Source organism: Syngnathus scovelli, chromosome 3, assembly GCF_024217435.2.
Source record: "Syngnathus scovelli strain Florida chromosome 3, RoL_Ssco_1.2, whole genome shotgun sequence".
In the NCBI taxonomy this organism is placed as follows: Eukaryota; Metazoa; Chordata; class Actinopteri; order Syngnathiformes; family Syngnathidae; genus Syngnathus; species Syngnathus scovelli.
Genome location: NC_090849.1, coordinates 16,796,344 through 16,817,578, shown reverse-complemented (window position 1 = coordinate 16,817,578; position 21,235 = coordinate 16,796,344). Strand labels below are relative to the sequence as shown.

The following is a 21,235-nucleotide window of genomic DNA, read 5'->3' as shown; positions in this document are numbered from 1 at the left end:
TAGGCGAAGGATAGGGGGCAGGATGGGAGGGGGTGAAGGGCTTTGTGTCAATTAGATCCAATGGATTATCTTTTTTTAAATGTTTTTACAGAAAGAATTGAGAATCAAAGGACTTCTGCTTCCAAAAGAGAGGAGGAGAAAATACAAAACCAACAAAAGCTGGGAAAACCTTTGGTCCGAGTGTCGGTGCTGAGAATGCAAAACAGATTGGTGGAATTTTTCCCACTATGCTTATTGAATGTGCCACTGGTTTTCGGGGGGCTCCCCAAAGTCCCATTTGCACAGTGTGTTGTGTTTGCTCGGTGCATCAGCACTGGAGAACATGCAGGCCCGTTCTCTATGTAGATAACAACAGGTGCCAAATTTGTGCTTTTTTCTGGGCTATTTTTTTTCACCTCTATTTACCGCCACAAAGCCATTCAAACATTCAGTCACAAATTCAAATAATCACATTATGTGATTAGGAGTAAAATAGTTATTCTTGTGAGGCATTGCATTGGGCCCAACACCAAAAGGTCAGGAGTTCAAAACTCACTGAACAAAAATAATCATTATTAATTTTGGAGCGGGGTAATTATTGCTTGAAAGTGAAGTTTGATAGATTTTTACGCAACAGTAAAAAGAAAATGCAGTAACTTGATAATAATAATTATCTGATCAAAGTTAGGAGGCTCCACCATAAAGTGTAAGATTCTTTTCCTCTATTTCCACAATAACGGCGGCCATACTGTTTTTCCCACAGGTGGAAATGGACATGGAGGGCGCCCTCAACGCAAGGGACCAAGTTGGCATTCAAGACTTTGTTCTCTTGGATGAGACAACAGAGGGAGCCTTCCTCAACAACCTCAAGAAACGCTTCAGCAAGGATCTCATTTACGTGAGCGGGAGACAAAACTCTTTATCACCATTAAGGTTGTATAACTTTGACTCTCTCTTTTAGACCTACATTGGCACTTTATTGGTATCTGTAAACCCGTATAAAGAGTTGGATATCTACAATAAGAAACAGATGGATGTGTACATGGGGGTCAACTTTTTTGAGCTTCCACCTCATATGTGAGTATAAAAAACATTGTGAGTGTTTACGAGGATTGCAATATATACTTGACTTAACATTGTGTCGACTGCCCTAGCTATGCTCTGGCCGACAACGCCTACCACACCATGTTGACCGAGTTCAACAATCACTTCATCCTCATCTCAGGAGAGAGCGGAGCAGGGAAGACGGAAGCCTCCAAAAAGATTCTACAGTATTACGCTGTCAGCTGTCCAAGCACTGCTCTGCTCAACACTGTCAGGGACAAGATGCTCATGTCCAACCCTGTCCTTGAGGTGATCCAGTATGCTCTGATGACATTTGCCAAAAACAGGTCAGGCTCGGGTGAATTAACGTCTGAATTGATTTCTCTCAACAGGCTTTTGGGAATGCCAAAACGCTAAAAAATGACAACTCAAGTCGGTTTGGAAAGTATATGGACATTCAGTTTGATAGTGAGGTAAGAAAGGTCAGATTTAATGATTCATCTTAATGATATGTAATTATTTTACTGTTATATATTTGAATATTATCATTTTATGTGGCCCGCGAAGACAAATTGTGCATCCAATTTGTGTGTCATTACTAGAATTGCAAATTGTCTTCACTTTTAAAAATATCTTTTTTTTTTAAATATTTGACCAGTTTTTACTAGTCTGATTTGAAAACGAGTTATTTGTCAGTTTGTTTAGTAGCTTATACTGTATATAATATGAGGTGCTCATACATTTATTTGGGTTGACCGTCATAATGGCCCTCCGAAAGAAGCTATGACTACAATGCGGCCCACGAAAAAAATTTGTTTGACACCCCTCCACTAATGTATTGGATCTGTAGCTAACTTGTGAGTGACCTGAACTTATTTCTTAGACACTGAGATCAAGAGAGGTGTACAAAATTCTTCATTGGACCATCGTCCATGTTGAGATGTTACCTGCTGAATCCTGTGCAATAGGGCGATGCAGTTGGTGGCCACATCCTGAACTACCTGCTTGAAAAGTCCAGGGTGGTGCATCAGAACCATGGGGAGAGAAACTTCCACATTTTCTACCAGCTCCTGGAGGGAGGAGAGGAGGACCTGCTGCACCAGCTGGGCCTGGAGAGAGACTGTCAGCATTATAGCTATCTAACACAAGTATGAGCGTGTGATTTCTCAGATTGGCGCATTGCGTTGGTACCTTTGCCAACTGTCACTGTGTCAACTATCCGACAGGGAGAGTGTGCCATTGTGCCATCTATCAATGACAAAAATGACTGGAAGACAGTCAAGAATGCACTTCAAGTTATTGACATTGATGCGATCAACACAAATGTAAGTTGGGTCATTTTACTGATGTTAAAGGCAACAGTAATCATTTTAATGGCCTTGCAACTTGTGTGCAGCACTTGTTTGGGATCGTTGCCAGTGTTCTTCACCTGGGGAATGTTAAGTTTCAGCCTGACAGTAAAGGTTGCGCCACTCTCAACAACACCAATGCGGAGTTACGTTGGGTGTCAAATGTAAGACATTTTTAATCGTTTTAAGTACAAAGACCCAAAAAGTCCAACTGGTTTGTCATATTATTGCAGCTTCTTGGAATTGATGCTCACAGTCTGCAAGAAGGTTTAACGTACAGGAAGATTGAAGCCAAAACAGACCAGGTATGACGAATTATTTTCTAATAGAAATGTTACGCGATATAAATTGGCTCATTAGGACTGTATTTGACTTTCTCTCAAGGTGCTCAGTCCGTTTACTCTGGATCACGCCATTTATGTGCGGGATGCCCTGGCCAAGGCCATTTATGGGCATACCTTCACTTGGCTGGTAAACAGGATAAATGAGTCCATGGAGAACACTGTGAGATAGAAAAAAAATATGTGACATCTTGTCAAGCACTATGGTAATGTGCGACACTTTATTGTGATTTTTAATTTTAGGACCCTTCAAGAAAAACTGTCATTGGACTTTTGGACATCTATGGTTTTGAGGTTTTTAATATCAACAGGTAGAGTACTTTTGCTTTATTAGATATTTTATTTGTATATATGTTCGCATGGATTGTCTGTACATTGGTATGTACGCTTGTGTGTTGTTCCTTCAGTTTTGAGCAGTTCTGTATAAACTACTGCAACGAGAAGCTCCAGCAACTTTTCATCCAGCTCACACTCAAGGCAGAGCAGGAAGAATATCAAGCGGAGGATATTGAGGTACTGAGATTCATAATAAAACATGAGTCAACCAAATTTAGAGTTCCACTCAAGTTTTGCTTTCCTCAGTGGGAGCCGGTGCAGTTTTTCAATAACAAGATTATTTGTGACCTCGTGGAGGAGAGACACAGAGGAATCATATCAATCCTGGTATGTGCTTGCTGGGTGCAATCTTGACCTTGATTGGGGAAAATTATGCTATGCTTCTGATTCTGAACCTACAGGATGAGGAGTGTCTGAGACCAGGAGAAGCTACAGACCTCACATTCCTGGAGAGACTGGAAGAAAAAATGGGGAACCACCCGCACTTTGTCTCGTGAGTTCACATCACACTGAAATGTCATGTTACGGCTGACAAAAAATCCGTCCTCACCCTCTTTGAGTGTAGACACAAGCTGGCAGACAAAAAGACACGCAGGACGATGGAGAGAGGAGATTTTCGTCTCTTGCATTATGCCGGAGAGGTCACCTATTGTGTTGTGGGTAAATTAAAACTCAATCTACCTTTGAGCTCTCAAATATTTAAATATTGCTTTGAGCAAACTGCCTAAAATTGTTTCCTGTCATTTAAAAGGTTTTCTGGATAAAAATAACGACCTCTTATACAAAAATATTAGAGATGTAAGTATACAACTTGAATTTTTGACATGAGTGATCAAAATAGTCATCAAACTCATGGTCTGTTTTTTTTTGTGTGTTTTGCCACCTTCTCCCAGCTGATATGTCAATCAAAAAACAGCATTGTCAGGCAATGCTTCTCCTGCATGGACCCAGACAGCAGGCGGAGACCGGAAACAGTAAGTTGAGTCAGATAACGCTGTCGGTGGCAGTGTGACATCTCATCTTCAAGCCATGTGCACCTGACAGATGAACTGTTGACTTGGGATTACGAGCTGCATTCTCTATGTAGGTGGCCACCCAGTTTAAGAGCAGCCTGCTGAAGCTGACAGAAATCCTCATGGCCAAAGACGCCTGGTACATACGTTGCCTTAAATCCAATGAGTCCAGGAAGCCAGGTACTTGTTGTTTATAAAAGAAGATGCGCAGTGAATTCTCCACTTAGCCTCCTTCTTTAACTCAGGACAGTTTGATGAAGCTCTCATCAGACATCAGATCAAATATTTAGGCCTGATGCAGCACCTGAGAGTCAGACGTGCTGGTTTTGCGTATAGGAGGAAGTATGATGTCTTTTTACAACGGTAGGAAGCAACACAAGGCTTGGATATTATTCCTACGACAAATTTATAATTCCTTTTTTTGCTGATTATGCTGATGCCAATACATTTGACACTGAACAGCTATAAAGCTCTGTGCCCAGCCACTTGGCCACACTGGAGAGGAGAACCTGCTGATGGTGTGTTGGTGCTGGTTCAACATCTGGGCTATCTTCCAAATGAGTACAAAATGGGAAGGTGAGAAAAATGTCTTGATTTTAAAAGTCACGTTATGTCGTTTGTTATCCCAGTACATCATGTTTGAGCCTTAATTGCAATGACATTTTGGGGGTTGTGTAAATCATGAATAAAAACAGGATTGTCAAATTTAGATTCAGGTGAATGCTCTGCAAAAACACTAAAAGCGTTGTTGTTATTATTGTTTTGCCAATATTCTCTCATTTCAAATTTGATGCACGGCGCAGCAAAGTCTTGGATTTATGCCTGATCGAGTGACAATTTGACAGAAAATCGCCTCAGACCACATCCAATACTAGCACAGAGTAGACAGCTGGGCAAATGCAACGTACCTATTTTTTATTTACAATACACCCCATTTATTAACGGCAGGTATCAAACCCTCTGAACCATTGTATTTGATTAAATATGTTATTATTATTATTATTATTATTATCATCATTTATTCCATTAAATATTATGTTATGGGGCGCATATGAACGATCAGAGAAAGGTGTCGGTATCCAGGTACCCCCATTTTGTGGCATTTAAATGGAATGAAAGCTGCTTCAATTGGCCACGATTGAAGTCTGCTGTGACCACTCACATAGCGGCACAGCCTTCCCACTCTCAGATCCGCCCATCTTCGAAAATACCAATATCAGGTCTTACTTGACTCTAGTTCACTCGACTATACCTTGAGAATTGAAATTAAAGGTGAATATGTTCAACTTTTTCATTAGAACCAAAATATTCATCCGCCATCCAAGAACCTTGTACGCTACAGAGGATGCTTTTGAAAAGTGTAAACATCAATTAGGTGAGAGCAAATCCGATTATCTGCATCATGATCAAGGCTTGAACAATTACACATTGAATGAATGGTGTGTTTACATTTCAGCATCAAGACTCCAGGCCAAATACAAAGGCTACCGGGCAAAGGGCGAGTTCCGAAAACAGAAGGAGGCCGGTGCGTGCACAAGACGCTTCCTGAAGTAATGAGTGATTTCATGTGGGTAAATTATTCCACTTTCTTCCTTCGATGCCCACAGCAACAAAAATTGAGACGTGTTGGAGAGGAGTGCAGGCAAGGAAGGAGAGAGACAAGAGAGCGTGGGCTGTGAAAGTCATTAAACAGTAAGAAAACAAAAGAGGAATAACATAACAAGAAAATGTGAACCATATTTCTGGACTGTACCATTTTTATTTTCAGATTTATCAAAGGCTACATGACCAGAGGGCAAGCAAAAGTCACAGATAACTCTGAGTATTTGGCCTTTGTGAGACAGAATTACCTGAACCGGCTCAAAGGAAACTTGCCAAAAACCGTATTGGATAAAACCACGTGGCTATCTCCACCTCAAGTGCTGGCCGAGGTACACAGAAACAACATTGATGCCCAAATTGAGTACATAATATATGCCAAGTCAACCTTTGCATGTTCTGCCCGCTCCAGACGTCGGAAATACTTCGTAAACTGCACTACCGCCTCATGGTGCGGAAATACGTTAGAGGGATCACACCCCAGAGGAAAATACAGGTAATACATGTAAAATAATAATACCTTGTTTTATTGCTAATTTCAATTTCTTTTTTCAGCTTCAAATGAAGTTCATTGCCAGCTCCATGTTTAAGGGGAAAAAGGAAAGTTATCCACAAAGTGTCGCCCAACCTTTTGTAGAAACAAGAATCAGTGAGTACATTCTTAGATTGTTTGTTTCTGAAAATAATCAGACAGACTGTAAGGAGACACTCAGAGTTACGGTAGAGTAAATAAATGCCCGAAGGGAAAAAAAAAACTTTTCTGAGCAAAACTTTGTATCGTTTCAGGTGATCAAGATATTCACGCGAGGGTCTTACAAACGATTCGACATGAGCACATCAAGGTGACAAAAAATGTTTTTTTAATGTTAATTGTCTATAACTCAATTTTATTCTGTGATGGGACTCGTATTTCTACAGTACAGCGTCCCGATGATTAAATACGACAGGAACGGTTTCAAAACGAGGCCGCGGCAGCTCATCTTCACCCAGGCGGCGGCCTACATGGTGGAGGAGGCAAGGATCAAACAGAGAATTTCGTATACTGCTCTCAAAGGTCAACATTGACGTCAGCTACACACCAACCATTACGATTTTATGTTCAACTCTAAGTTTATGGACGGTGCATCTCTTGTTGTAGGAATTTCCGTCAGTAATTTGACTGACAGCATCATTGTGTTACATGTAACATGTGAGGACCCCAAACAAAAGGTACGGAGATTGATTTATATATTATAATGCTACTTTTACAAAGATAACATGTTTAAATCAAGTCGACATGGTCCAACTTCTTCTAACGAGATAAATGAGTCACATTGTTTCAGGGAGATCTTGTACTGCAGTGCAACCACTTGTTTGAGCTGGTGACCAAACTCAGCATCATTGCTAACAAGCAAAATGCAGTCAAGGTGAACCAAGGCAGGTAAGTCACCGAATGGTAAAATTGATGAGATTCGGTATTGGTAGCGTAGGTGTTATGCTGATCGAAATGTTTGCAGTATCAAGATAGAGTTTCAGCCTGGAAAAGAGAGCGTGATAGAATTCAGCATTGGCCCAGAGCCGAACGTGTACAAGGCCAAGAATGGACACCTCATGGTGGTGCGTTCTAGATTGTCATGAAAACTTTTGGCACCATCAATGAGTCAGGGGAAGTTAATCAGCAACATTTGTCATGACAGGTTGCCACTCGGGCCAGGCCGAGGTAACACGAGGGGTAGAGGAGACACACAAGAGGCCCCTTGCATATTTCATCAGAAACCCCAAAGCTGGAGAGATATGGCCACTGGATACACGTCTGACCTCAACTGTTATGCACTTTAGGATGGGCCTATGCAATGAATGATGTCATCACTTCCTCACTGATTAAATTTACATTCATACCGTCGGATATTTTAATCAGCTATTACTACTTTTTATCAACTCACCCACCATTAAGTGCACTATTTCTACAAGCATCATTTTGGTAATATTTTTAGATGCTTGCACTTTGGGCTGTCCTCTCTAATGAAATGTGTACAGAAGCTTTTTATGTTTCCTAGCAATCAGAACATGCAAGATAAAAACAGAAGCAATTCATACATTTATAGAAATTTATTTTAGATGTATAAATATATAACATATACAATCTGTACAATAAATCTACGAGTGATTGTTACACATTGATTTATAACTGTGCAAAACTGAACTTTCTGTGATGGACAGCGTCAATTTACCCCCTTGATAAAAAGCATGTCCATGCAAATCTGTTTCTGGCAGGGAGATCTTCAGTTACGCTTGTTCACCCCAATCTTAGCATCTATCCATCATGAAGTCCATATTACCACCACAGGTGAGGGCTCAAGTTACCGCCATACAAAGTAAAAATTTTGTGGTGCCAACAGAAAATGAATAAGGGTTCAAACAAAATAAGGTAGACTTGGAAATATTTGATCCACTTCTGTGTATTAAACAATAACATCTAATAAAAATGTCTAAGAATAAAAACAGTGCCATCTGGTGGCCACTTCGTGATTAACACTTGGGTCATTCTCTGAATGATCAGTGAAGCAATCAAAGCCACATGGAAAGGAAAATATGACATGATCCAGTTATAACTACTGACATCATAATTTTTGATCTCCTTAGGACCACTTGTGATGAACACACAACATACAGACGTTAGTTGAAACTACGGTGAACAACCAAATATGATTATGAACTTCTGCGTGCCAGAAGACAACCGTGATACAATTGAACACACACTGCAGTCGGTCAGCCAGACCGCAGCAAAGGAGACACAATGAACACATGAACGGCACAGCTACACACTAATACCGTCTCCTGGTAATGCATGTTAGAGAGGCGCTGTTGAGGGAAGGTCTAAGGCACGGGTGCGGTGCAAGGCCTCAGCTAAAACTGGTGGGAGGTCACTGGTGGTGGTGCGTTCGGTCGTTGGGTAGTTTAATGTGGATTCTACGAACTCGCTCAATACGTTCTCGCTCGTCATCTTCGTCCAGATGATGGGATCGTCCAGCGGCGCCGCCTGTTGCCTCCAGCAGAGCGTTGTCTGGCCCCCTCCCGTCATGGGATTCGTATAGGAGGATATTGAGGGTCTCCTCATAGATGCGAGCTTCAGGGAACTCCACCTAGTTCACACATGCAAAGATTGGAGACAATGGTCACATTTCACAGTAATGCCTGTCTTGCCAGTCCCTCAACAATCATGTTAACTATGTGTAAACTCTCGCATGTTTTTTTATTTTAATCAACTTACCCTTTCAAATGTACATTTATGACCATTCCTCTCATGGAAGCAATTTACCAAACGTTAGCATCTTTTCCGCTAACACTTCATCAATGAAGCTATTTGGCCTAATTTCTCAATTGCTCTACATTGCTCAAGTGACATGGGTGGTATGTGTGACATCATTGTCTGCGAGGTCCCAAAATAGATCTCCTCACCTTTGTCTGCTTCTTCTCAGTGGCATAAACAATGGAGGTGCAGCATACTTCAGCTATCTTTCGACCCTGTCCGTAGAAGGACCAGCAGCAGATCTCATCCCCGATCACATCTTTGATGAAGAGTACACGGCCGTTGAACCGCAACGACAGCTTGTCAAACAGCTCAATATTTTTCAGCATGTTGTCGTCAGAATTGCTGGGGGGGAGGGAGAACAGCTCATATAATATAGAACCAGTCATATAATATAGAACCAGTCCGAATCTGTCTGGAAGTGTCAAGAGCTTCAGTTTGGAAGACTCACCTGGTGTAGGAATATTTGTTATTGCTTCTGTTATACAGCAGTTTGACTGTAGGCTGGGAAGACACAAAAATGTGTTTAAAACAATTGGCAAAAGGATCCTGATGTGGAACACTATTATGCTATAGACACCTTATTTGAAGTTGCAATTAGCTTCTGCTCCTCCTTCGATGATGTCATCAGAGGCACTTTACAAAGGGGCTCATACGTTTCTTTATTCTGCAGGACAAGGAATTTTTTTCCAAATTAAAAACATTAAAATTAAAAATAAGTGCAAAAGGATTTAACAAGCAAAATGTCCTTTCACAGTTACAGGAAATACCTGCAAAGCAGCCGTGCATTCATCTGCGAGGCCTTGGACAAGATAATACTTGGCTTCTGCAAGCAGCTCCTCGGTTTCCCGCCGACTATCTGGTAACGGCACCGCTCCATCTCTAAGGTAGTTTAGTATCGTTCCGAAATGTTTGCCGCAGCGATCAATCAGAATCCAACCTTCATAAGAAATCAAACAGGTCAATTGTAAGTTAACTTTTTGACACTGAATGGTTGACTTGGTAATTTATGCACTTGAAGTTTTCCGAGCTGCTCACCTTCACTGTCCGTGAGGACCTCCATCCTGCCACTGAACATGGCTTTAAGCATGGTGTCTTGTTTGGTCAGAGTCTGCATTGTTGTGTAGTACAGAGCCCCGCCTACATTTAACTTCACATATTTTGAGCTGGGGCTGGAACCTTTGAAGGATGTGGTCCGGGTGGTAGCTGCCGGCACTGGCGAGCTCACGGCGCTCTCTCCTGACATCTCTTCCTGGAACACAACCAAACAGAACAATCATGCTTGTACTGCCCTCTCAATGTGTTATGCTTCCAAGCCATGAAACAATGAACCATTTGACAGATGACTTAATAATTACTACAACAACTAATGTTGATGATGCTCAGAACTGATGCGTTTCCTGATGCAAACCATTGTTAATGGCGACAATTAGTAGACTGCATTGAGAATAATGCCAAAACATACGACAAGTGAATTACGAATGTAAATAAAACAATTATTTCAAATATCAAGGAAATATCAGGATAAGCAGCAGTGTTATTTTATCTTTTGCAAATTTCCAAACAACATGCAAATATGACACAGTTTCATTGTTTATGTGTATTAAATTTTTTAAGAGATCATCTAATTAATTACAGTAATTTGACCCAAAAAATTGTTTTGTTCAATTTACGTCAATCTTAAACGTGGCACAGAAACATACATGTCAAACACAATTTCTGAGTTAAAGTGATCGAGTTTTTGTTTACTGTAAACTGATAAGTACAATTATAACGTGCCCATTTCTTAATTTGATTTGGTGGCTTGCTACAAGTCTATCCCTTTCATTTCCCCTTTCCACCATTTGTTCACGTTAGTCTAGTTTCGATCAAAAATATAGCGACGAAGAAAAACTATGCGAAATTGAAGATTGCAACACAAATTGCATCCATCGTTTTTAATGAGAAGAACAAGCGTTTTGTGTTGGTCACCCCCTGTCCATCAACTGAATAATGAAGTAATTTGATTTAGAAAGGCAAGCCGAACACGCTAGCTCCTGGCTATTTGAATGCTATTTAGGTACTCAAGGAAGTGGGGAGAAATCCATATTGACAATCAAAATTGATATCGCGCTCTCTACATTAACTTAGTGATGGCGTTGTGAGAAGATCTCAAAATGAAAGTCGTATAAAATATCATATTTACCATAGAAGCCACGGCCGACTTGGTAAATGTAACTTGCTAACCTACGTCAGCGTCATCAACTTCCTTCCGGTTCATGGCTGCGCAGTTGAAAATGACGTCAACTTTCCATTTTACACCTTAAAGGTACAGTTACATTATTTTGACTTGGTTAAACCATTTCGATTTATAACCAGATCACGTTTATAAATCGTACAGGATTGTCCTTAAGCCTATAATACTTCAATAAATATTATTATTCACGGGCACATAAACCGAGTTGGAGTTTTCATATGATCATTTTGCTTTTAGATAAATATCACTGGTAAATTTTTTATACTGGTAGATGAATGCTACACGGACACAATTCAATGCGACACCGTGCATTAATGGTTTCTGGTCGTGCGGGGCTCGCCTCTCATTGTTTACATGTTCAAGTGATACGTATCTCCTGTTTTCGAGACTGTCGTTGTTCATGGATTAGCCGTCATCTCGAAATTATAATAACTATCAACAAAACAATGTGAGAAGCTAAACTGGAAGACAATATTTATGCAGACTCTCAAACTAGCCGCGGATGCTAACTATTTCAGCTACTTTATCAGTGTGTAGCGCGTTTATCCAGAGATGACGAGTTAGTCCACATCGTTAATCAGCTTTTGCTGCTGTTCGGACCCCGAAGACAACATCATCATAATGGAGGTGTAGCACCAGGTGAGCTTTTTTGGCACGCAAATGATCTTATCACGAAAATTATGCAGTGCATGTAAATGTTGTGAATCGACATCAATAGCTATACTTTGTAGAATACAGTCTGCAAAATGTAAGCGATAGAATGCCCTCTTCCTTAGAGTGCAGAATGTTTGGTGCACCCCAAAGCTCGAAGTCTGAATTCCTGGATAAAGCCAGGCAAGCCAGGGAGGAGAGGAAAGGGCAGAAGGAGAAAGAGAGAGCAGCAATCCTCATCCAAGCCCTGGTCAGACGATTTTTATGTCGCAGCAGACTCCAGAAACAAATAAGGTTCTCCTTACTCTATTGGCTACTTGCAAAACAAACCCTGCTTCTCCAAAATATCTCCTGCATTAAGTTAATATTTGTATTTTCTATTTCACCAGGAAAGATGTTGATGACTATTTTGAGTCTTCAGCTGCAACAACAAAAAGAAATGCACTTTCAATTTTTAAAATTGCTCGTAAATTACTATTCATTTACCACTTGGAGGATAAGATGGTGAGTATAACCAAGAACATGTTTTTTTAAAATAGTTTTAGAGTAGTGTGGTCTTTGTGACATCTTACTATTTGATAAATATCCAGTACAGCAACCAGCCACAAATATCACATTAAGTAATACAGCAATACAAAAGTTGTATTGATAATAGCTTTACAATGAAAATAATGACCATTTTTTTGATTAATTTGTTATTGTAGCTTGTGATACTATAGAACTGCAATACATCATTATAATGGGGGTTTCTAATATTTGAACTACCTCAATTTATGGGCTGTGTTTGATGTTTAATTTTACTTTTTGGACAGAGGTTTGAAAAGCTCTGTCGGGCTATTCTTGCCAGCATGGAAGTTGAAAACGAGCCTAAAGTAAGTGTTTAGTGCTCTTTTCATTGCCGAATCACCTGATGTGAGTTTATATCATGTTGATTGTTTTCACTTTTGTCTCTCAGGTCTGGTATGTGTCTTTGGCACTCTCCAAAGATCTTACAATCCCTTGGTTGAAACAAATTAAAGATGTTCTGTGGACCTGCTGTCAACTACTAAAGAACTTAAAGGTTTGTACAGGCTTAAAGATAAATAAGCACAATACTGATGGAATTAGGTTACATGATGTCTTTGTTTTTACGATTCCCAGCCTGATATTATGCAGGACAACAAATTGGTAACGCTTTACCTCACCATGCTGGTCACTTTCACAGACACATCAACATGGCGGATTGTGAGAGGGAAAGGTAGGTCAGGAGCCACACGAGCAATGTTTTATCTGATAATGTCAAGCATCATGGAGTTTGTTCCTCCTCTGTTTTAGGAGAAGCTCTCCGACCTGCTTTGATGAGAATCTGTGAGAATATCATGGGTCATCTCAATCAAAAGGGATTCTATTCAACACTACAGGTTCGGTATCACAGTCAGAATTTACGAAAGAAATTCTAAATATTCGGTCACCATTTGGTCTTATATGAACATAGTATAATGATAATAACAAAGGTATTAATCAAAACTGCATGACTGAAACTTTTGAAAGGTTGCAGGTTTTGTTTTTGTTTGTTTTTTTATACAGTGGATCTTGTGCAAGTGTACCAGTAAATGTATCCTCTCTCATTTCTGTTCTTTACTAATTTGTAACAGTTTGACACGAAGGACTTTTTTTTTTTCCTCCAGATTTTGCTGACCAATGGCTTGGCTCGTTCGAAACCAGCTCTCTCAAAAGGCACTTTAACAGCTATATTTACTTTGTCACTAAGGTGGGTGAGTTCAAATGGAGTGTTTGGGGGGGGGGGGCTAGATTGATTGCACAATTTATGGTCAAAATGATAATGATTACTTCAACGACTATTGTAATCGTGATTTAAGTGTTCATCGTGTTAGGTAAAACATCACCTGCCGGCTGCACATGATGAAAAAGTGGCGGCCAAACTTGTGATCACGATTGAAATTTAATGAATTGTGCAGCCCTCGATTGATCCGCTCTGCTCTGTTTTGTTTGTCTAATCTCAGACCAGTCATCGCTGCTCACTTCTCAGACAACCTGCTCAGATCATTCCTCATTCACGTTATGTCAGTTCCAGCTGTGACTTCGCACCTGTGTAAGCTCACCCCAGAGGTACGAAGTCAACTATGAACAATGCCAATAATATACTTGCTATGCACAGGTTTTAAAAATTCGCTCTCTCCCAACAGTGTATTACGTCGATCCAGACTCATGGCCTTCTAAAGAAGTTTATCCTTCTTCTCAGCCGTGAGGAGCAGTGTTCTGATATCTGTGTGTGTCTCGAGGGGAGCCACACACTCTGCTTATTAGGTACAGCATTTGAGCTATTCTGCTGACTCAGTTGATACTTTTAGGTGAGAGAATACTTCACTTCCCTCCTCCTCCTGTGTTAATTTAGGTAACCTGATTCACTTGGGCTTCCTGAATGAGCGAATCATAGAGGAGGAGACCAATCGCTTTGTGAAGGACCTGACTGACATGCTGTCCTACTGCCAGAGATATGTGTCCCAAAAGAAGTCCAACCTCACCCACTGGCACCCAGTCCTGGGCTGGTTCTCCCAAATTGTAGATTATGGGTGTGTGACGGATTTTTAATCCACGTTTAGATTTACCTTGAAAGTGAATCTTACTGATTTTATTTCATGTCCACTGATTGCGTGTTGCTGCTCTGTTTCTTGTAGTCTTAACGAATCAATGCCACTGGTCACCAAGCAACTGCAGCATCTGTGGGGCGTGCCTGTCATTCGGACCCTCTTCAGTGACGTCCTCTCGAAGAAGCTCGAGAGTCAGGAGCTCAGTCCCGCACCTGCACAACCTAGCACATCGCAAAATAACCTGCCAGTTAAAAGTGGGTCACAAATCCAAATCCGTGCTTTTTGGTGGTGAGTGTGATGGATGAGGAAATCAATTGCTGTCCTCTACTGATAGGCCTGTTTAAGCGAGCTTTTCAGAAGTCCGCGTCTGTACGAAACATCTTGAAGCCGGTCGGGGGAAAGCGGGTGGACTCTGCCGAAGTTCAGAAGGTGTGCAGCATTTGTGTGCTCTACCAAACTGCTCTTTCCACACTGACGCAAATACGACTACAGATTCTCACCGGTCAGTACACCGGCCGGCGATTAATATGTTGAACTATTTGGAGGCTTGTAACGGGACAGTCGCTGTGTTGCGTTTCAACGTGCAGGTCTGACGCACCTCGATGACCTCCTGCCCAAGTTGTGGGCTTTTATCTGTGAATTGGGCCCACAGGGAGGCCTCAAGCTTTTTATGGAGTGTCTCAACAATGACACTGAAGAGTCCAAGCGGCTCCTGGCTATGCTCATGCTCTTCTGTGACTGTTCACGGCACCTCATCACGTAATTATTTGTCATTTGTTTTAGTCTGTGGTTTTTGAATCATACGTGTTCACGAGTTGTTGTCAATGTGTTTCAGAATTCTGGATGACATCGAAGTCTACGAAGAACAGACCTCCTTTAAAATAGAGGAGCTCATCACTATCTCCTCGTTTCTTAACACTTTTGTGTACAAAATGATATGGGACGGTATCCTCGGTGAGTGATCCCATGTTTTGTCAGTGCATTCATATGGACGTGGAAATGTTTTTGTCTGGAATTGTGATAAAGTTGCTAAAATGGACATACATAAATAATTACGTAATCAATCAAGTTGCCAATACAAATGTAAGAATAATTCAATCCCCATCGAAAGATGATTTCACACACTGAGAGAGTTTTCAATTTGAAAATGTTTAACATTGGGGTTGCAAAACGTATTCTCGTGTGTCTAACAGAGAACGCAAAGGGGGAGAAACTGGAGTTATTCCACAGCGTTCACGGATGGTTAATGGTGCTTTACGAACGTGATTGCCGGAGAAAATTCACCTTTGATGACCACTGGTTACGCAAGTAAATTCAAACTGAGAATGTGCCTCTATGTTTAAAACGGGGATTAATTTAAAAATCTCTTTCATCCTCCATCTGCTGCATTCAGAGACTTAAAACCAAGCCTGCTTTTCCAAGAACTTGAGAAAGGCAAGAAGCGAGCCCAGCTGATACTGCAATATATCCCACATGTTATTCCTCATAAAAATGTGAGTTATCCTATTACTGTCTTTTTATTGTTATTGTATCTTACGCAGGGGTCTGGAATATAGTATAACCGTGACGAAATAAATATTCTCCTATCATCTTGCATGCACTAATGTGTTGCCTGCCCTCTGACTATTTCAGAGGGTGCTGCTGTTTCGGAATATCGTCACTAAGGAAAAAGAGAATCTTGGCTTAATAGAAACCAACTCCGCCTCGCCGCACGTCACGCACATTACCATTCGCCGCTCACGCATGTTAGAGGTATGGACACAAATGGGATGGATGATGAGTAATGTTCCTGCCGTTTCCATTAACGTGTGCGCCAATATGTTAGGATGGCTACGACCAGCTCCGCCGTTTACCTGTGAATTCCATAAAAGGCGTCATTCGTGTGAAGTTTGTGAATGACCTGGGAGTGGATGAAGCGGGTATCGATCAAGATGGTGTGTTTAAAGAGTTTCTTGAAGAGATCATTAAGAAAGTGTTCAACCCTGCACTCAACCTATTCAAGGTAACTCATTCATAAAAAAATAATAATAATAATCAAACATTTAAGATCTTGTTTTCAATCCGACTCTGCTTTTGTTCGTATTTGTCTCAGACCACGAGTGGAAATGAGAGGCTTTATCCTTCGCCTACTTCCTACATCCACGAGAACCATCTGCAGCTATTTGAGTTTGTGGGGAAGATGTTAGGGAAAGCCATTTATGAGGTATTTGTGGCGCACAAAGGAATCCCACCATGGATTTGTTTCATTTTGGGTCATTGTGTAACATTGGCATCGTTTGTGTGTGTTTAGGGCATTGTGGTGGATGTTCCTTTTGCTTCCTTCTTCCTCAGCCAAGTTTTGGGTCATCACCACAGCACTTTTTACAGCTCCATTGATGAGCTGCCCTCATTGGACTCAGAGTTTTACAAGAACCTCACCTCCATTAAGGTTTACTAAATCTTGAATTGTCATATGGTACATTTTTATCCCCTCACGTGCTGTGGATCAGTCTCTACATAATACTTTATATTTTTATCCATGTTTTCCAGCGCTATGATGGAGATGTGGGAGACCTGGGACTTTCTTTATCCTATGACGAAGATGTTATGGGACAGGTGAGGATTTGAAACAGATCTCTAAGGTGGTACACTATTTTTTTTATTAGATTAAAAAATAATAATAATAATATCAATAAGAAATGACTGAAATTTGAAAAACTTCATAGAATTGTGTGGAGAATTACTGCAATCAGTGGAATATTGATATTATCAATAATAAAATGCTCTTAATTCCCGTATCAAGAGCTATTGATGTTGGAAATTTAAAAGGCATATTTTTCTGGAGGATTTCAAATTGTATGACCTGTGGGCAACTTCATCCAGAATGAATTGCTATATTTTTCCATACAGCTTGTTTGTCACGAGTTGATACCTGGAGGCAAGACCATGCCAGTCACCAATGAAAATAAGTACGTCAGTCAATATCAAAGTTTCAAAACGTAAAATCTGTTGATTCTCTGATCGTAGTTTGACCCATTTTTATCTGCAGGTTCAGCTACATCCACCTCATGGCTCACTTCCGGATGCACACTCAGATTAAGGAGCAAACGGCAGCTTTCATCCGAGGCTTTCGCAGCATCATTAACCCAGAATGGTTGCACATGTTTTCCACACCCGAGGTTCAGCGTCTAGTCTCGGGAGACAATGCTGAAATTGACTTGGATGACCTCAAGTGCGTACTTCATTTTCACCCTCCTCTATCCTGGCACGATTTCACATTCTCCAGAGTGTTGCGCTTTGGAGTTGGAGCACACAATTTGACTTTCTTCCCGTTCTAAATTGTGGCCTTGCTGTCTGTATGATTTAGGAAGCACACCGTCTACTACGGAGGTTTTCATAGCAGCCATCGTGTTATCATCTGGCTGTGGGACATCTTGTCCAGTGATTTCACGGCTGAGGAGAGGGCAATGTTCCTCAAAGTAAGCTCATTTCTAGTCATTTTCATTTGTCTCATACTGTGTGACCTTGGACTCATTTTACTCTTGTGTAGTTTGTTACCAGCTGCTCAAGGCCTCCTCTCCTAGGTTTTGCCTACCTCAAGCCACCTTTTTCAATCCGTTGTGTGGAAGTGTCAGATGATCAGGTGAGACTGTTGCTCAGTTTTATTTCTGTACAGAAAAAGGGAGTGGTCAAGAAAATTACAGCAGGTTTTGGAAATCATTGCAGATTTTCTTATTGTCCGATGTGTTTTATTTTTTAGTGATACAAGTAGGTTGCATATACATGTATGTATTGTATTGGAGACCTGCCGATGGGATTCAAAAATGATCTTTCAAAAATGTTGGCTAATATATTGCATATTTTTTTTGCTGTTTAGCAGATGGTAATAATTCATGCAAACAAGCAGAGGTTTTTTTCTGTTCACATTAATCAAATGCCAGGTGACTTGTTTCCAAAGGAAATGTATAAATGATGCTGAAATGTTAATGACAGGCTGTTTCTACATCTTTATTTAAAGTAGGATTCTTAATTGCTCTCCTTTGAATACATTTTAAAAAGAGAAGATAAACAGGTATTGACTGGATTTGATTTATAACTTTCCAATCGTTAGTATATCATTAAAAAATGTTGAAAATTTTGTCAAAATCAGTCTGTTTTTCTTTCTCATGTTTTATTTTCTGTGGCCAGGACACGGGGGACACTCTTGGCAGCGTGCTCCGAGGCTTCTTCACAATCCGTAAAAAGGAGCCTGGTGGTAGACTGCCCACTTCTTCCACATGCTTCAACCTGCTCAAACTCCCCAACTACAGCAAAAAGAGCATCTTGCGTGACAAGCTACGCTACGCCATCAGTATGAACACCGGCTTTGAGCTTTCGTAACGCACAAGTGTCGCGAAAGGACAAATGTGCCCAGGATGAGGCTGCCTGAACCAAGCAAAACTGTTTAGCTACGTGGTAGCCTGTCACGTCTGAGGAAATCTCCCACAAAAGTAGAGGAGTCGTGAAGGACAACAAACTTGCAGGATTACTATTTAACTCCCTTCCAGCAACAGGGGGATGCTGATTTTGCAGCACAATCTAATTCTGCATTTCCCCTTGCCATACAAATCTCAAAATCTAAGGTCGTATATCGTACTTAACTGCATCAAATCATTTTTAGAGTTACTTGATCTCAGTTTCTCAGGCTTAACATGATATTTTTTAGCTTGAACACTCTCACCATTTGAGAACTGGAAAGCAATACAGATGCAATGCAAGGCATCTGATGCGTGAAAACAACGTGATGCATCGGTAATACACTTACAATTTTGAACTTTGGTATCCAAGCATCTTTGAGAGGGTATCAAATGAGCTCTAATGAGTTTTTGCCTTGATAAATGCAATTTGTCTTCAGCCTCCACAACGGAGGGCTTCCCCGTCCTGTGTTGATCTCCTTTAACTTCCTTTCTCTTAAAGGCACAGGCTATCTATTTTTTTTTTTTTAATACAGAAGTGATGTCTGCTTTTGCAACTTTTACCCATGAGAAAAAGGCCTGGAAATGTCTTGTCACGTCTCAAATGAACTGCGGTTTTGTATTTCATGCTCGAAAACCGTAACGTTGCTCACTACACCTTTTAAATAACTGAGTGCCTCATGTATCGCCATCTTTCCCTCGCTATCAACTTGACCTATTTACCGATTACAAGTGAAACCAATAATGTTGTATGTTGGAAACAAGCCATAGAAACAAGGACTGGGCCTATTCTCTGAAACCCAACCACTGTAATACCACTATAACGACTACAACATAGTCTTGAGGCTTTGACGATGCTCTCCATGGACTTTCTAAGCCATCTTGCGAAGAATTATCGGTTCTAACAAGCCTCTCAACGTGATGTCATGGACTGGATCATCGGCCTAAGTGGCTTGATGTTCCTCTGGGTGGTAGTGTCATGGAAGTTGTTCTGCTGTTGGGTAAATTTTAGGGCTAAGTGTCATTTTATCAGAAATAGAAATGCAGCTTTCAAAGGAAGGTCCTAAAAGTAAGCATAACATCTCAACCAAATCTGTGGTTATGCAAAAAGAAAAAAACATTGTCATTATCTACTACCATATAGGTGAACTTTTAATAACCAGCAGCTTGAGTGAAAATAACACAGTTTGGATTTAAAGGTAAAAGATTCTTTACCTAAGTAGACGTGGTTCACAAGAGTTAATTTCTGTGACACAAAATCAGATTTACCCCAATTTGCAGTGGGTATAATAAATATGCCCAGACGTGTTCAAATGCCAGGTTTTGGAGATCAAGATTAATAATTTTAAAAAATGCTTTCACCATAAGGTAACCTATAACCTGTACAATTTAATTGAGGGGTGGCTTGGAAATTGTATAAATTAAATAGTGTCAGGCTTGTGCTGACCCCGCATGAGTATAAGCGTTATTGGTTAATTCTGAATATAGCCACATCCTAATTCTAAGAGGGTGTGCCTGTACACGCTTGTGCAACCACAATTTCTCAGCTGTTTAATTTGACTTCAAATCTAAAAACCAATAATTCAGTGACGTAAACGTTTTGAAATTATTGCATACATTTTTTTAAATCACACAAACCTGGCATTTGAACATTGTATGTAGACTTACTGTACCTAGTTCTAATAATTTGACTAGGTTCCTAAAGAGGATGTTCTCAAAAACATTACCTTTGAGATACCACCCCAGTGACCAACCGATATACCCAAAAGATACGATTGCCTTTTTTTTGTGTGAGTAATGGCTTTGTTTTTTTGTCAACCTGTTCTATGCAATTGAATCTAATGTAAGTCGATAACCTCAGAAAATGATTGTTTTTATTAATGTTTTGAAGTCCTAAAATATTTTTCTTTCATATTTATGTAAATGTATTCTTATTCAGTGTTTTATTTGATTAAATTTGGTAATATGCTTACAAAATATTGTGTAGAGCTGGTTGGCAAAAAATGTCATGTACCTTTCAAGTGGACTTGCATTTCCTAATTTTAACCAGGCATGCAAAATTAAATACAGAAGCGCAGTTTGTTTTCACAAGAGACTAAAAAAATGATGTCAAAAAACAAAAAAACACATCTAACCCACTTTAAATGCAAATACACGCCCAGAGACATTGTTCCTCCTTCATGTGAGACTCAAATTGTCTTAAAAGTGTCTTTCGAGATGACTGCACTATGGAATGTGTACAAAGAGCGAATCTTGTGTAAAATGTGTCCATGTATGTAAGATATGTTTTCTTGTTAAATCATGCACACCGGTATTATATAAACTATTTGCTCCAAAGGTCACCAACTATTTTTGACCCCTATCCATTATGTCT

General features: G+C 40.3%; 3 protein-coding genes across 3 annotated transcripts; 2 read left to right on the top strand and 1 right to left on the bottom strand.

Annotated features, from left to right (window-relative positions):
• The first annotated feature begins 745 nt into the window (after nucleotides 1-745).
• On the top strand, nucleotides 746-7,540 carry myo1ha (myosin IHa). The gene is made up of 31 exons (XM_049762631.2): nucleotides 746-877; nucleotides 941-1,056; nucleotides 1,134-1,332; nucleotides 1,416-1,496; nucleotides 1,992-2,171; nucleotides 2,250-2,348; nucleotides 2,420-2,536; nucleotides 2,606-2,677; nucleotides 2,757-2,876; nucleotides 2,957-3,024; nucleotides 3,121-3,226; nucleotides 3,296-3,376; nucleotides 3,451-3,542; nucleotides 3,615-3,709; nucleotides 3,801-3,847; nucleotides 3,943-4,023; nucleotides 4,137-4,242; nucleotides 4,308-4,425; nucleotides 4,525-4,638; nucleotides 5,361-5,437; nucleotides 5,519-5,587; nucleotides 5,670-5,754; nucleotides 5,831-5,993; nucleotides 6,074-6,157; nucleotides 6,217-6,310; nucleotides 6,448-6,503; nucleotides 6,580-6,715; nucleotides 6,800-6,870; nucleotides 6,984-7,081; nucleotides 7,158-7,257; nucleotides 7,338-7,540. The coding sequence occupies exons 1-31, from the start codon at nucleotides 749-751 to the stop codon at nucleotides 7,362-7,364; spliced, it is 3,081 nt and encodes a 1,026-aa protein (XP_049618588.2). The 5' UTR covers nucleotides 746-748; the 3' UTR covers nucleotides 7,365-7,540.
• A 194-nt stretch (nucleotides 7,541-7,734) lies between these two features.
• kctd10 (potassium channel tetramerization domain containing 10) lies at nucleotides 7,735-11,230 on the bottom strand. Its single transcript, XM_049762630.1, has 7 exons — nucleotides 11,136-11,230; nucleotides 9,989-10,202; nucleotides 9,721-9,890; nucleotides 9,531-9,617; nucleotides 9,402-9,454; nucleotides 9,100-9,295; nucleotides 7,735-8,783 (listed from the first exon to the last, which is right to left on the bottom strand). The coding sequence occupies exons 1-7, from the start codon at nucleotides 11,136-11,138 to the stop codon at nucleotides 8,565-8,567; spliced, it is 942 nt and encodes a 313-aa protein (XP_049618587.1). The 5' UTR covers nucleotides 11,139-11,230; the 3' UTR covers nucleotides 7,735-8,564.
• A 257-nt stretch (nucleotides 11,231-11,487) lies between these two features.
• Nucleotides 11,488-21,198, top strand: ube3b (ubiquitin protein ligase E3B). The gene is made up of 27 exons (XM_049762102.1): nucleotides 11,488-11,825; nucleotides 11,963-12,131; nucleotides 12,227-12,341; nucleotides 12,650-12,709; nucleotides 12,793-12,897; nucleotides 12,978-13,074; nucleotides 13,152-13,237; nucleotides 13,505-13,587; nucleotides 13,841-13,946; nucleotides 14,024-14,144; nucleotides 14,233-14,410; nucleotides 14,516-14,682; nucleotides 14,763-14,930; nucleotides 15,016-15,187; nucleotides 15,264-15,382; nucleotides 15,622-15,736; nucleotides 15,822-15,921; nucleotides 16,061-16,180; nucleotides 16,254-16,430; nucleotides 16,521-16,631; nucleotides 16,719-16,856; nucleotides 16,958-17,023; nucleotides 17,318-17,376; nucleotides 17,457-17,639; nucleotides 17,775-17,886; nucleotides 17,958-18,050; nucleotides 18,596-21,198. Exons 2-27 carry the CDS (start codon nucleotides 11,971-11,973, stop codon nucleotides 18,785-18,787), a joined length of 3,204 nt encoding a protein of 1,067 aa, XP_049618059.1. The 5' UTR covers nucleotides 11,488-11,825; nucleotides 11,963-11,970; the 3' UTR covers nucleotides 18,788-21,198.
• The last annotated feature ends 37 nt before the right edge of the window (nucleotides 21,199-21,235 follow it).